Consider the following 16476-nt stretch of genomic DNA (forward strand, 5'->3'; position numbering starts at 1 on the left):
CTTCCTTCTCCCCGGATAGTGAATTGATTTTTCTTTTTCTTGGTTTCTTCGGGACAAACCTATCTACAACTTTATAATAAAATCCATAACCAAGTAGGATTTACTCTTCAGATCACTTTTCTGAAATACACCTGCTTGCGACGAGGTGCTTCCTTGGAGATGGATAAAAATCACCTACTCCAAAGTCACAATTATTGAAATTGTTACAAGGCTGTCTCCTGAGTGTCCTTTCTTCGAGCTGTTCTGGAGACCACGTGCAGGTACCAGGGCAGACTTCAGGGAGACAGCCCATTGCGAACATCGAGGAAACATCTGGCTGTGGTTGGAGGTCAGCGGCTGAAAGTACCTCCATATGCCGAGGCCAGTCGCCCACGTTGGGGACCTGTCAGACTTGTCTTCAGTATCACCCCAGCTTGAAGTGACAATGACACGTCCTGAGATTCTACTAAAGATCCAAAATAGGAACTCGTAGGAAATGGAGCTTGTCATCTCTAGCGCCCCCAAGTGGAGGGATGCAGTGAGAGGAGCATATGGTTCAGGTCCAAGTACTTTCTCTAGGGGCCTCTCCTTCCCCTGGGGGGAGCATCAAATGTGAGTTGCCTCCGCTGCACACACGTGATATTGTTTAAATCAGCCCAGACCCACAGGAGTGGGGACCTCCGCTACCTGCACTTGACGCTCCCCTGTTCACGCCGAGAGCCAGCGGTGAAGCTGCGATGGACGTGCCTTTCAGTTGGCCTTCAGAGCGTGCACCGTGTTTATTTTAATAACTATTCTTTTTGCAAAAGCGATGCATACCTATTATAAAAAATTCAGGCCGATGAGAGAGGATGCAGAACAATTCACCTCACTTCACATTCTACAGAAAAACATAATTAATATTTAGCGACTATCATTGAGGAGACACATCGCGGTGCACAGACACAGACGGAGCGCAGAGGTCAGGACCCAGGGGGGTGGGGATTAGAGAGCTCCCTGCAAAATGCTCCTCGTGTTATTCCTAATGAAATAGTTTAGAGTTTACTGGGAGAAAATGAGATGGAAATGAAGTGTGAAGAAATCGCCAAAGTTCCTATAACAGCTTCTTCCCCAGAAATGATTCTCAGTCCAAAGTTGCTCCTTCAAGTCAAGGAAAACGGGACAGAGTCCCCGAACCGGCTGGAATCCTTGCCTTTTAGCAGCTTGTCTCAGGTTTCACCTTGGGGAATGCTCCTGTCAGTGTGGGGGACTCCAGGCTCACGTTCCTGTCACTCCCAGGCTTTGACCCTGTAAACGGTGTTGATCTTTCCAAGGTTCCTACGTGTTACCTGAGCTCTGTGGCCACGCTTCCCGTGTGGTTGTTTGGGTCTTGGCTTAAATGATTCAGAGCTCAATCCGGGCTCTTCGCTCCTTGAGCCCTTCTGAGTCGTTTTGTTTGAATACAATTTATTCTCCAGCATTTTCGTCAAGACGCATTCAGGTGTGAGCCTTCAGGTGCTCTGTCTTCCAAGTCCTTGCCCGATGAAGATTTTATCCATGACTTTTTAAAACAGTGTCTTATTGAGATGTGACTTTAGTGCAGAGAATGCACAAATTCTAAGCTTGTTTTTTGTTCTTTTTTTTTTTTTAGAGGACTTTTGTTGAACTGTTTTCTCGAGGTGTGATTGACATACAGTAAACGTCATATATGTAAAGTGTGCAATGCGATATGTTGTGACGTATGTGCATGTCATGCGATTATAGCTGCCTCCAGAGAGTGAGCACATCAACCTCACAGTCTTCCTTGTGCCCCAGGAAGCTCCTCTCTCTGTTCTTTCTCCTTTCTTGGTAACTACTCATCTGTTCTCTGTCACTATAGCTCAATTCAAATTTTCTTGAGTTTTATATCGATGGAGTCCTAGGGCAGGCCCTTTATTTTGCCTGGTCCTTGCTCAGCATGATTATTTTGAGATCTACCCACGCTGTGGTTGCATCTGTATTTCAATCATTTTTACTGCTGAGTAGTATTCCACGGTGTGGGTGTACCACGATCTATCAGTTTGCTTGCTGACTGCTGTCTAGGTTGATCATAGCTTTTGGCGATTAAAAAATGCAACTGTGGACTTGAACAGGGAGGAGCAGATCTGGGCAGTGACTCTGACACCTTCACAGCCCAGAAAGGAAGCCACGAAAGAACAGCTGACCAGAGAGGGGGGTGGCTGAGTGAACTCTCCAAAACTCTGTTAGACAGTTTGAGACTTGGAGTGACTTGGAGTCCTGTTCCTGGAGCAGAAAATAAGGACAGAATTCCCTGACCAGGAACCCTGACCAGGGTGGGGCCAGAGAGGAGGGATAACTAAGGGAGAAAGTGGAAGAGGAAAAACTCTTAAGCTCATGTACTTAACTCCAGAAAAGCAGACCCAGTTAAAACAGGACGGGGGCAGCAGAGACAGTGGGGATCAAGCAGTTTAACCCACCCGGGGACTGAAAGCCGGGCCGGCAGGGCAGCCATTTTGTAGAGTCCACCGCTGGCCAGCCTCTCAGGAAGAAATTCAATCCACACGGTTTCTCTAGCTTCAGGTGGCAACAGGTAAACCAGAGGGAATGGCTCTGAGATGGGTCATCCCAATTGTCCACCTAAAGGAACTGTGGAGGGAAGCTGCTGGGGAAACCCACTGAAATCTCCCCTCCCCAGGGAGGACAGGGAATGGGTGGAGCTGACCTGGAGCTAATCACTGACCCCAGCCCAGCATTCCACACAGCCTCTGCAGGGCTCTGGGAAAAATGGTCCAGCTGACACCCTCCCCCCTCAGGGTGATGGGTACAACCCAGCGATCGGCACCATCCAGGGAGGAGTCTTCTGTGCACAGCTGGCCCACAGAGAGCACCTCTAGGAGGTGTGACTCCCAGAGTGGCCAGTTAACCCAGTTCTCACTCAGATGCACTGACCCATAGAAGGCAATTCCTGAGGACAAGCCCAAGCCTCCAGCAGCGACCCTGGTACATACACAAAGACACTGTCGCTCACAGAGGGGCTTACAGAGGAGCACCCCACAGGACACCAGCCACCACCCAGTGTGCAAGATATAAGTGCACTGTGCACTCCAGAGGGGGCAGGATCCCTGTCCCCCACCCCCAGCATGGGCCACCCAGTGCCACATCAAACATATTACAATACCTGGACCCTAGACCGCCACACCCTGCACACCCTGAAATACACCCAGAACAGCTCACCCAGGATTCCACAGCACCAGATGCACAGAGCTTTCCTTCAGGAGGCACACAAGACTACACCCCAACAGGGAAGATAAAGGCTGCTACGTCACAGACAGTGAGGGACCATCTCCTCTGACCTGAAAGAAAGCTGCTAGAGTTCACTCAGTCACCCACCTCAGAGATCAGAGGGGGCCTCTTGGAGGTGAGCTGGTATGATCACCACCTGCATACCTGGGAAACATCAAGATAAAGCTGAAGGGTGGTGAGCATCTGCTGAAGGTCCCTAGTCCTGAAGAAATCCAAACCAGGAAGACTCGATATGAAATTTGTCCACCTTGACATGGATTATTATAAGTAGCTATGACATCAATTCTGATCTTATGTATATTACTTTTCATTTTGAATTCTGCAGTTATTCAATATGGCACCCTCAACCCATTTAATTGCATTTCTTCTGATGTTTTAAAGCATCAACTTCAATCATCCTATTGCTGTTCTCCTAGCTCAGGTTTAAAGCTTGCTCCTTTTGGTCTCTCTTTTCCTGCCCTAAGTTCCCACCTCCCAAACACCTTTTTCTTCTTTTCACCTTGGTTTGTATTGTTCTTTTCTCTATTTTTTTTTCTTTTGCCATTTTTTTCTTTCCTTCCATTTCCAGTGCCTATATAAAGTAATAGTAAATTTAATATCTTTAATAACTAATTTCTAAACCTATTTCAGAACTTTACTACAATTTTATGTCCATTTTAGAAGAATTGTGGAGAATATTATTATTTAGTATCTTCTCTCAAAATGGTGCTGATTTGGGAGTATCAGTACCTGGATAGTCACCCATCCTGTAGCACTTAAGAAAAAGAAACTCACTAAATAGCTACTTGTGTAAAAGTAGAAGCAATAATTATCACAACAGATGGATTGACATACAAACAATATGAAAAAGCAAGGCAACAAACTATCCCAAACAGCCCACAACACTTCAACAACCGACCCCACTGACAACCACAGCAGAGGAAATGTCAGAGAAAGAATTTAGAAAGCTCATAGTTAAAATGTTAAATGAGCTAAAAGAAGATATAAGGAATGAACTTAGAAAATACAGAAATTGAAGTGAAAGATAATCTCAATGAAGAGAGTTTCTGAAAAAGAACCAAACAGAAATCCTATTAAAGAACAATTCAGTAAATCAAATTAAAAATTCAGTTGAAAGTATCACCAATAGATTGGACCACTTCCAAGATAGATTCTTAAGCCTTGAAGATAAAATATATAATCTTGAAAATGAAGTTGACAATAAATAAAAGATGTTAAGAGAACTTGACCTTCAGAATATTCAAGAAATCTGGGATAACACTAAGAGACCAAATCAAAAAAATCATTGGTATAGATGAAGGTACCAAAATACAAGCTGAAGGAATGCACAACCTTTATAATGAAATGGTATTGGAAAAATTTCCAAAACTCAGTAAGAATATGGAAATCAAAACATATGAGGCATTTAGAATTCCAAATAGGCAACATCAAAAAAGATCCTCTCCAAGACACAGTATAATTAAAATGCCTAATATGAAGAATAAGGATAGAATTTTTAAATGCTGCAATAGAAAAATGGCAGGTTACATTTAGAGTTAAGCTAATTAGGATTTCAACTGATTTCTCAGTTCAGAGCCTAGAAGTCAGGAGAGATGGGAATAATATGTACCAAACCCTGGGAGAAAATGGTTGCCAAAAAAGAGTATTATACTCAGCAAAATTATCTTTCAGAATTGAAGATGAAAAAAAAATCTTTCATGATAAGCAGTAATCAAAAGAATTCAAGCTACTAAGCCTGCACTATGAGGCATATTCAATGAAATACTTAATGCAGAAGAAATAAAAAAAAAAAAAGCAGCCAGTGTAAGAAGGAATTTCACTAGAAAAATAGTCAATTAAAGGAGAATTAAGTCAGAATTAAGAATAAAATCTAAATCAAAATGGCAGGAAATAAAAAAATCGTCTCTCTATCATGACACTGAATGTGAATGGTCTTAACTCTCCAGTCGAAAGACATATATTGGCAGAATGGATTAAAAAACAATACCTGTCCATATGTTGTTTATAAGAGACTCACCTCATAGGCAAAAATGAAAGACTGGAAATGGAAGGATGGAAAAAAGATATATAGAAATAGATATATAGAAATGGAGACTGAAAGCAAGCAGGGGTAGCTGTTCATATCAAAGTAGAGTTTAAGACAAAATTAATAAGAGACAAAGAAGGTTACTTCATATTGGTTAAGAGAATCATCCAACAACAAGACATAATGATCATAAATATTAATGCCCCAGATGTCAGTGTACCTACGTACATAAACTTAATAGAAAGAATTAAGTAAACTACAATATAATAATACTGGATGATTTCAATTCACCTCTCTCAACCTTAGGTCATCCAGATTTTATGTCTAAGTAAAGGCTCTATATAACTAGATAAAATATTCTTAATCAAATAAACCTAACAGACATCTACAGAATATTTCATCCATCAAAAAATGAATTCACTTTCTTCTCAGTTTTCCATGGAACTTTCTCTAAAATAGATCATATTTTATGACTCAAGGACTGTCTTGGCAAATGTACAAAAAATAGAATTCCTTGTATTATATCAGATCTTAATGGAATGAAATTAGAAATCAGTAATATAAAAAAACGAAACCATTTAACACCTAGATATTAAATAGTACACTTTGGAATAAGGAGTACTCATAGGCAAAGTCAAGGGATAAATAAAGCAATTCTTAGAAACAAATGAGAATAGAGAAACAATATATCAAAATCTCTGGTATGAAGGCAGTTCTAAGAGGAAATAGCATTGAGTTCCATATTAAAAAGAAATAGGAAGATCTTAAATAATCTAATATTACATCACAAGACCCTAGGAAAAGAAGAATAAATCAACTCCAAAATCAGTAGATGTTAGAAAATAATTAAGATCAGAGCCAAAATTAGTGAAATTGAGAATTAATAAACAAGGGATCACTGCAACAGAGTTAGTTCTTTGAAAAATAAGCAAGATTGATAAACCATTAGCCAAACTAACCAAAAGAAAGAGAAGACCCAAATCAACAAAATTAAAGATGAAGAAGGAGATATCACCACAGACATTTCTGAAATCCAGAAGATCATTAGAAACTATTTTGAAAATTTATATTCACTCCAATAAGTCGGAAAATGTTGAAGACATTGACAAATTTCTGGACACTTATGACCTACCTCAATTGAACCATGAGGATGCAGAAATAAACAGACCAATATCTAGCATGAGATTGAAGCAGCAATTAAAAGCCTTCCAACAGAGAAAAGCCCAGGACCAGTTATGTTCTCAGCTGAGCTCTAGAAGACCTTTAAAGAAGAATTAACACCAATCCTTCTCAAATTATTTTATAAAATTAAAAGGAGGGAACACTGCCAATTCATTCTATGAAGCCAGTAGTATCCTGACACCAAAATCAGACAGAGGCACATCAAGGAAAGGAAACTTCACATCAATTTCCCTGATGAACATATATGCAAAAATCCTTATTAAAATGTTAGCAAATCACCTTCAAAAACACATTAGGAAGATAGTGTACTACAATCAAGTGTGTTTCATCTCAGGGATGCAAGATTGGTTCAATATGTGCAAATTGATAAATGTAATTTACCACATAAATTGAATTAAGGCCAAGAATCCCACAATCATCTCGATACAGAAAAAGATTTTGACAAAAGCCAGCACCCATTCATGTTAAAAGCACTGCAGAAACTAGGATAGAGGAAATTTAACCTCAGCTTTGTAAAGCTATATTTGTTTATAGCTATATGCCATAAACCCAAGTCCAACATCATACTGAGTGGAAAAAAACTGAAAGCATTTACTTTAAAATCAAGAAAAAAAATAAGGATGCCCACTCTCAACCCTCCTATTCAACATAGTTCTTAAAACTTTAGCCAGAGCAATAAGGCAAGAAAAGAAAATTAAAGGGATACAAAGAAGAAAAGATGAAGTCATGAAGTCATGATCCCATATCTAGAAGGCCATTCTCCTCCCCCAAAGCGACTCCACCAGTGGACTTCTAGAGCTGAAAACCAAACACAGCAAAGTATCAGAATACAAGATGAACATATAAAAATCAAATTGCTTTCCTGTACTCTAATAATAAATGGGCTGAGAATGAAATCAAGGAGACTATCCCATTCATGATAACTTCAGGTGCCCATTAACTGATGGATGGATAAAGAAAATGTGGTATATACACACAATAAACTTTTACTCATAAAGAGGAATAAAGTTGTGGCATTTTCTGGTAAATGCATGAGGCTGGAAAACGTCATGCTAAGTGAGATAAGCCAGACTCAGAAAGTCAAGGGTCAAATATTTTCTCTCTAATGTGGAAGCTAGACTCAACTAAGGGGGGGAAGGGAGGGGGTAGAAAAATCCCCTGAAAATAGAAGGGAGATCCGGGTAGCATCAGAAGAGGGTTGATGGGAAGAGAGAGAGAGAGTAGAATGAAATTAACAAAACTGTGCTGTGTCCAGGTCTGAATATTCCACAGTGAATTTCACCTGTATGTAAAGCACTAATTGAAAATGATAAATAAACAGAAGGAAGACAAGAAGAGCAGAGGAGAGGGAACCGGGGGAGGGAGGAAGGGTGGGAATTGGGAAATAATAGGAATAGAAGTGGAGCCAACTGTATTCCATGCAGGTATGATTATGTCAGACGAACCCCAATATTAGGCATAATTATAACGCTCTAATAAAAATGAAATGAAAACAGAACTGTAATCAACATCTGGGTACAAGTCTTTGACGGACAGGTGGTTTCACATTTCTTGGATTAGTGAGCAGGAGTGGAATGACTGAGTCACGGGTGCATGCCCGCGTTCTAACCAGCTGGCCATTTCTTCAAGTTGTAGAGTCATTGGCTCCTACCAGCCGTGTATGAGAGTTCCTGTTCCTCTGCGTCCTTTCCAACCCTTGGCGTGGTCAGGCCTTTTAACTTTAGTTCTCCTCACAGAAGGGTGGTAATAGCTAATGGTTTTAATTTGCATTTCCCTAATGACCAATAATATTGAGCATCTTTTCATGTACTTATGCACATCTGTGGGGTTTTTTAAATTGAAGTATCTTTTCATTTTTTTGCTTATTTTAAAAATACATTGTTTTCCTATTTTTGAATCTGAGTTCTTTCTGTAATGTGGACATAAGCCTTTGATACTATTTTCTCCCAGTCTGCTATCTTTGTTCATATTTCCTTAATAGTATCTTTTGAGGGGCAACATTATAGAATTTGCAGAAGCACAATTTATCATCCCTCCACCACAGGATACTGCATTTGTCCAGCTGAAAGTTGAGCAGATTTTGCTCTATGTTTTCTTCAAGAAATTCTGTAGTATAAGATTTTACTTTGAGGTCTGTGATCCATTTAGAATTGGTTTTTGTGTGTGATGTGAGGCAGGGATCAAAGCTCACTTTTGCATGTGAATGCCCATTTTGTCCTGTAAAGGTCAGTTGGGTCAAGTTGGTCGGTGGCATTGTTCAAGTCTTCCATATGCTTATTTCTTGTCTCCTTGTCATCAGTGATTGAGGTCATCTGATTATAACTGCTGATTTGTCCATTTCTCCTGGCAGTTCTGTCAGTTTTTCTTTCATATATCTTGAAACTTAATAAAGCTGTTTAGTGTTGTGTCTTGATGAATTTACCCCTTTATATTTATGAGATGAACCTCTTTATCCCTGATAAGGTGCTTCGCCCTGCAATCCACATTGTATGACATTAGTAGTCACTCTAGCTATTTTTTGACCAATGTTAGCATGGTATATATCTTTGCAATTTTTTACTTTCTATTATTTTTTCCTCATATTTAGCAAATAGTTGGTATGACAGACACTGTGAATTTCACTTTGTTGGGTGCAACATATTCTTGGTCCTGTGTGATCTTCACTATGGTCATCTCTGATATTTTTAGATGTTTCTTTTTCTGGTCTTGAGTGATTTCTTTCCAATAATTCACTGAATACTATTTTGCAGAATACTTAAGGAGTACTCTGTGTTTCCCTGAATGTGTGATATTGTCTCTTCACCTGCTTTAAAATACTTTCTCTTTGGTTTTCAGCAAGATGACCATAAAGCACCTTCGTGTGATTTTCCGTGTGCTTTCCCTGCTTTGGGTTTGCTGAGCTTCTTAGTTCTGTAAATGTGTGCTTTCTGTTGATTAAAAACGTTTCAGACATTTTTCCTTCAAGTATAGATTTTTTTCCGATCCCTTTTCTCTTTGTGGTTTGGGTCTTAAATGTCACCAGGTGTTGATGGCTTGATTACAAACCTGCGGTGCTCTGGGAGGTGGTGGGACCTTCAGGGGGTGGGGCCCAGTGGAAGGAAGTTAGGCCATGGGATGTACCCCAAAGGGGATATTGGGACCCAGCCCCTTCCTGTCTCTTTGTTTTCTGGCCACCATGAGGTGACCAGTTTCTTCTACCATGCACTCCTCACCCCAGGCCCAAAGGCAGCAGGGCCAAGTGACCATGGAGTGAAAACAGTGAAACCATGAATCAAAATGAACCTTTCCTTCTTCTAAGTTGACCTTCTTAGATATTGTGTCATAGTGATGGGAAACTGACGCACACTCCTTCTCTTCTGAGACTCTAATCAAAATATCCTAGAGCATTTGATGCTCCCCCACAGTGTTCTTTAACCTTCCATTTAAAAAATTTCCTCCTTTCTCTTGGCTTCAGTTTGGATAATTTCTACTGACCTGTCTTCAACTTCACTAATCTTCTCCTTCAGTGTGTCCAATCTGCTGTTGAAACCACTCAATTAATTTTCCACTTCAGATCCTGTGATTTTCAGTTCCAGAATTTCCATTTGATTCTTCTTTTAGAGTTTACATTACTCTGCTAAAATTTTCCCCAGATTGTTAATATTTTCCTCTGAATTCGTTCACACAGTTTTTTATAGTTATTTCAAAGTCCTTGTCCTCTGATCGTCTGTGTTTCTTATGGTCTGTACCTGGACACTGTTTTTACCTCTTGATTTTCTTTCACTTTTTCCTTTTAAGCATATCCTCCTATCTTTATGCTATGCCAGAATTTGGAGGTAAGAACTAGAGACTGGAGTTGATGCTATTTCACCTACAAATGGCTCAAGATTTTCTTTCAGGAAGTTACCATTGGGATCAGTCCCTTCAGTGTGATCAGGAGCTGAGTGGCCGGGGCTGCTTTGCTATTTGGTCTCCGTGTCTTGAAGGTGGGGCTGAGCATCTCTCTCTAGCAGTATCTGCCCTCTGAGAGCTCAGGACTGGGAGGTCCACTTGGGATCGCAGCCAACCCCTGAGCGTGTCCTGGGGCAGGAGAACTGGAGTGGAGGAGGCTGACTCTGAGTTTCTCCAGTGGACCCAGTGCCCGTGCCTGCCGGTGTCCAGCTTTGAGTCGGACAGCTTCCTCTGCGTCCCTAGCCAAGTCCCCCCGTGGGGGCTTCGTGTGTGGTCACGTTGCTTTCCTGTCATGGTGGGGGTGGTTCTCTCTTCTGAAGTGGCCTTGGTGACTGTGCTGTTTTAGCCTCATGTCCTCCTGGTCCCATTTGTCCCTTTCCCTGCTGCATAGACTTCTCTTTGCCCTTTGGTCCTTGTGATGTTGATTTTCAGGGCCGGGGCACCTCCATTTCTTGGCGGTGATGAGAACTCGCCTCTGGCCCTTGATTCTTCTCATGGTGGACGTTTAAAACCTGGACCTTCTCCTCGTGCCCGTGTTTCAGAGGATGGCTCTCAGGCTCCCATTTACTCTCTGGTTACGATCTTGACTTTCTGGAGAGCCGAGCTGGTCGTTAGCTTTGCTTTGTTTTCTTGTTTCCAAGGCTCTTGGGCAAAAATCTGTTCCATTTTCTTCTGTTCTGATTATCGCTGTGCCTTGTGGGTGCAGGCCCCCCCCCATCATGATTTGAGCTCACAGTGACTGGCAGCAGAGACGTCGGGTTCCCAGCCTCTTTGGGTGGCCACCTGGCAGTGTCCAGCTCCTCCTGTCCACCAGTTCCCCTTCCCTGGCCAGGTCAGAGGTCGGTGGCACATCACTGAAAGGTCACCATCAGCTCCACCCTTGACCGTTCCAGTGGGTCAAGCCGGGTCACCTGAGGCCCCTCCTGTGGCCAGACGTCCCCTGGCTTGTATCCTGATTAGAGGTTATTTATTTATTTTTGGATAAGCCTTTCATATCCGTGACATTTATTTTCAAGGAAATTGGTTTCCTGCTTGATGTCTGAGGAGGTATTTGCCGAGATTCCTCTTCACCAAAAATAATAATGATGATGATAATGGCCGCCGCTCACCGCCAGGTGCTTTGCCTACATTATCTCTAATCCCCCCGCAGTACCGCGTGGTAAATATTATCTCTATTTTGCAGATAGGTTTTATTTATGCCCGCCATGTTCCGGGACAGTTTGTAAAAGGCTTTGTAAGATTCAGAAAATGCAGAGTAGGAGCAAAAGTAAAGGCAGAGGAAGCGTCGTTCAGAAAGCAGTGTGGAAACGGGCTTTGGGGGAGGGAGAGCTTTCCTGCACCACGGACAGGCCCCGGGAGCCGAATGGGGACTTGAACCTGGGTCTCCCGGCTGCTCAGAGCCCTGACCTGTGCCCTAAGCCAGACGCACTCAGGCTGAGACCACACAGGCAGATGCAGGAGGGCGATCCCCTGGGGGGCTGTGTGTGCCCACCTGTGTCCTGTGTCCCTCCAGCAGGCCCTGGGTGCTGTCCCTGCACTGGGCTCAGGACGTGTGACTGCTGCCCCCAGCACGGTGACTCACTGGACCTCGTAAGCGTGGAAGCCCTTTAAGCAGTACCTGCAGGGAAGGCACCCACCCCTGGGCGGGCGTCCAGAGGTGGAGAAGCCAGGAGCCGTGTGCCCACAGGCTCCTTGTCCAGTGGGGAAGGCAGGCGTGGAGGACGCACAAAATACACAAATAAACAAGTTTCAGTGCTGAGGGGGGAAGGGGCTGGGTTCCCTGGGAGACTGTCCTGGGACTGTACGGCTGTCGGGAAGGATCTCCTGCCAGAGCCTTCCGCGGCAGCTGACAGCCCCTCCTGGATTTTGGACCTCTGCCTTCCAGAACCCCGAGTGAGTAGCTGAGATTTGATGTACCCTGTTCATGGCACCTCGTCACAGCACCCGAGGACAGGAGCATGGCGGGCAATCGCCCCAGCTCCCCTGTCCCCTGATGGGACGGCTCTGAGGCACGTTCCCAGGTCACCGGGATGGTCTCGGTGCCCAGAGGATAACCTGCCCATTCCCGGGGGCTCTTCTCAGTTCTCCCCGCTCTGCCCCACCCTGCTTCCTGCAGTCACCTTAGGGAGACGCATCCGTGTCCCCATCTTTGTCTTAGGATCTGCTTTAGGGGACCCAAACCAAGACAGATCCTCGTCAGCCAGCAGTGGCCTGATGGAGCGGGCTGGGGACGCCGTCGTGGGGCGGGGAGCGGTGGCCGGGCCTGTTGGACAGGAGAAGGGTTGGAGAGTGACCCGCAGCGACTTGGGAAACACAGGATCTGAGCTTGGAAGCTCCTGGGAAATGGCTCGCGGGCAGCACAACAGTGGGCCGCAAGGCCAAGCATGGTGGTCCTCCTCTTTAGAATCAGGAGCCGAGGCCAGGACTCCCGCCGGGGACCGAGCTGGGGACGGATCAGGATGCGCGCGGCCCGGGCAGGAGGTGATCTTCCCTTTGTGAAGCCGCGGCCCTTAGTTAGCTCCATTGCTGGGTGATTCTCCTGGGCTCTCCTGGGCGATGGGCAGCGGTCAGCGTGTCTACGGAGCACGACAGTTTCCTGGGTTTACGGAGCTCAGGGCCGAGAGCCTGGAGGAGCAGCTGGCTCCTGGCGGCCTCTCTGCAGGGCCTCCTCGGCCTGCGTGAGCTGCGAGGTCCCGCTGCGGTGGGCAGAGCCAGCAAGGCGGAGGTGGCCCTGTGGGCGCAGTGCCGTGGGGCTGCTGTGCGACCCGTGACCTGAGCTCCTGGGTCAGCTGCAGTCAGCAGGGACGGTGTGGCCTGGTGTCCAAATGGTGGAAGGGGCATGCAGGTGGCCCAGCTGCAGACAGGGGCCTCTCCTCTCCGGCGCTGCCCTTCCTCCCTGCTTCCCTTCCCTCCTCTTCTGCACCTTCTTCTTGAGTCTGAGTCCCCTCTCTACCCGCCCTGGCATCCAGCCTGTCTGAGGGACACCAGGGAGAGGAACCTCGTCCACACTCACTCCAGTTCTTCCAACAAGGAGGAAATCGACTTTAAAAACAAGTTGAAATTTGTTCTGGCGAGTCCCACGACAGTAGAACGCACTGGGACCCATCGTACACAAGTGGAGGGTCATCGACTTTCTAAATGCTGGGAGGAGCCTCACCTCCCTCGACTCATCATGTTCCCCTGTGGCCCCCCAAAGCCTCCCTTCCACACAAGTGCCCCCCAGTCATCTGAAGAGAGCTCAGATTCCTAACAGTCTCTCTTTCTCTCTGAATGAAAAGAAAAGGAACGTTCCTCGCTCTTTCTGCCTACTTCTATTCCAGTGGTCTTGGCCGAGTGAAGGGGGTGATCCCACCCGTGGGGACCAGGCTTGGTATACCGCCTCCTTTCTCCTGAATCATGTACCTTTGTTGATGCCACCCAAGGTAACCCAGTCTTTTAACGTTTTTGATTTTCAGTTTTTTTATAGCTTTATAGCGCCAGCTCAACTTTAGCTTAGCGTTGACTAAACTGATGAATCGGGGGCTGACAAGCGAAACACTTGTCAGAAGCCAGACAGGAAAGGCAGATGAGCGGAGTGGGCTGGGTGAGGCTTGTTGTCACATGAAGAGTTCACGCTCTCTGCAGTGGGCAGCTCTCGGCTCCAGCAGCTGCCGCCACGCAGGGTGCAGGCTCGGCATTCCGTGTTCGACGTCTCCACCTGAAGATCAGGATTCACGACGTCTTGGAGAAAGTCGGCCAGAGAGCCGCCAAGCTTGCGCTCTGTGGCAGCGCGGCCGAGGCCGAGCTGTGGCTGCCGCGTCCCCGGTGCAGAAGCAGCCGAGTGGACACTGGGCCTCCTTCCTGTGACAACGCTGACCTAATCTGTGGGCAGATGGGGAGGATGCATCGTAAGCCCTGGACCCTGGGTCCGTGGCCTGATGGACGTGAGGCGGAGGGGCTCAGCCTCCTGCGTCCTGTAACGGGGACTTTGCAAACTTGTGACTGTGTAGACATAAGTGCATCAGGTACAGAGTGGAAGAGAATCAGGATCAAGTGAGGTTAAACTGGGGCTGTTGGGTTAGGGAGGTCAGGGCCTGGACGGAGGGTCAGTCAGGGGAGGGGGAGGGGGAGGGTGGAAGGGGGAGGGGGGAGGGGGAGGGGGGAGGGGGTAGGGAGAGGGGCACTGTTAGGTGCAAAGTTAGGGAAGGTGGTTGAGGGCACGGAGAGGCCGCAGGCTGTGGAGGAAGACAGCATTTAGGCGGCAAAGGCCCTGCGGTCAGGGGCTCTTGGTGCGTTTGAGGAGCAGCGAGGGGCCGGTGACTGGAGCCAGGTGAGGCCCAGGGCAGTGCCGGGATGTGAGGTTGGGGACAGGGCAGGTGTGGCTGACGGGGCGTGGTGCGCAGTGGGGCTCAGTGTGATGGGAAGAGTGCGAGGTGAAGCCCCAAACTCGCTGCCCAGGTCTCTCTCCGTTTCCGCTCCACCCCAGCCGCCTCCTCCCGCCACGGTGTTTTGAAGTAAATCACAGGGTGGCACCATCCAGAAGTTTAAAGGTGTCCGGGCGAGTCTCTAAAGGTTTAGGAAATTCAGAACGGCCATTCGTGACCACAGGAAGAAATGGGTGACTCTTGAGCATCACCCAACACCCTGCCCGGGCTGGGAACTAGAATCGCCTCCTCTTCCCTCCCGTCCTCTCACATCCCTTCCGTCGGGGTCCTGCCAGCCCGGGGTCCTGCCCGACTCCATCCCCTCTTCAGCCCACGCTGGCCGCAGGGCAGTCCTGGGCACCCTCTGCCTCGGGCGGCTGCTTCAGGGTCCACCCAGGCACATGGTGGGCCCATCCCCCACGACACGGGGCCTCCTCTCACTGCAGATGGCCGGTCCTGACGGCACCCTCTGCTCTGGGACCTCCCCTTGGCTGTTCTCCAGAGCCACAGTCTCTTCTATCAGGGAGCCACATGCTCCTGTCCCTCAGCCATCCGGGTCTCTGGTGTCCGTCACCTTCTTGGAGAGGGGCTCCTGACCAGCTCATCTCAGCCCTCCTTTCATGACTCTCCATCCCTGACCTCCAGCCCCCTTCCCCTCGGAGACCAGCCATGTGCTAAGTGGGGGTATGGCCGGGGGTCCCCCTAGGGTCCACTATGATGGGGGGCTGTTGGGAGTTGGTGGAACGTTTAAGGAGCAGGACCTCGTGGAAGTCCCTAAGGCCATCACCGTGTAGATGATCAGGAGGAAGCCAGCTAGGGGTGTGCCCTCAGAGTGTGGTTCTTGTGTGGTTCCTTGAGTTCTCCCGAGGGGATGGTTGTAGAAGGACAAGCCTGGACCCTCCCACTGCGTCTGCACCGTGGCTGTGAAGTGACAGCATCTCGACACGTTCCCATCAGTGCTGTCCCTCATCCGATGCAGGCACCAGGCACTTGAATTTCCAAAACTGTGAGCTAAGTGAACCCCTCTCTCTCTATTTTTTTTTTTTTTTAAAGTAGGTGGTGTCAGGAATCTCGTTATAGCTGTGAAAGGCTGGCTAGTGCGCCATGTTGGACCACACCTTTGACTTGTGTGTTTTCTACCAAAGCAAAGGTACCTCATCCCGGGCTTGGCTGCTCATTCACTCCTAGATCTACAGCACCCCTGCCCATATCCCACCCTCACTGAACATTTGCCGGGTGGATGAGTTATTGTCCGAGTTCTGCAGCCCCAGAGAGACACTGTGCTGACTTGAGAGCCAAGACAGGACCAGAAGCTGCGGAAGCTGATCCACAATTCTCCAGGTCGGGGACGCAGTCTAGTTAGGGGGCTGTGAGGACAGGGAAAGGTGGTCTTGTGGGGTCAGAGACCTCTCAGAGGCTGGGAAGAAGCGAGCGGCCCGCTGCCCTCTGGCTGCCATGCCCTGCCCCGTCTCATCCTGAACACATCCCTGTGCTCCAGTGGACACGGGCTGGTAACCCAGAGGCACCTCAGAGCCAGCCCAGCCCACGGTCCACCCCAGGACCCTTGTGGGGTGGAATTCTCTTTTCTGCAGGGCGTTAGCGGGGATGGAGCCCAGCCTCAGACCTGAGAAGCCTGTGGGTTTGGAGCTTTCTCAGGTAGCAGCGCCCGGGAAG

At 47.0% G+C, this 16476-nt stretch overlaps 1 protein-coding gene across 1 annotated transcript in view; it reads left to right on the forward strand.

Moving 5' to 3' along the window:
• LOC114096994 (uncharacterized) overlaps positions 1 to 15596 on the forward strand; it is a 144179-nt gene extending 128583 nt beyond the window's left edge. The window contains exons 6-7 of the mRNA XM_071605747.1: positions 14024 to 14286; positions 15448 to 15596. Of these exons, the coding sequence (XP_071461848.1) occupies positions 14024 to 14286; positions 15448 to 15596 (412 nt within the window). The remainder of the gene's footprint in view (positions 1 to 14023; positions 14287 to 15447) is intronic.
• Positions 15597 to 16476: the final 880 nt, after the last annotated feature.

The sequence above is a fragment of the Marmota flaviventris genome, chromosome 19 (assembly GCF_047511675.1).
Source record: "Marmota flaviventris isolate mMarFla1 chromosome 19, mMarFla1.hap1, whole genome shotgun sequence".
NCBI classification, from domain to species: domain Eukaryota; kingdom Metazoa; phylum Chordata; class Mammalia; order Rodentia; family Sciuridae; genus Marmota; species Marmota flaviventris.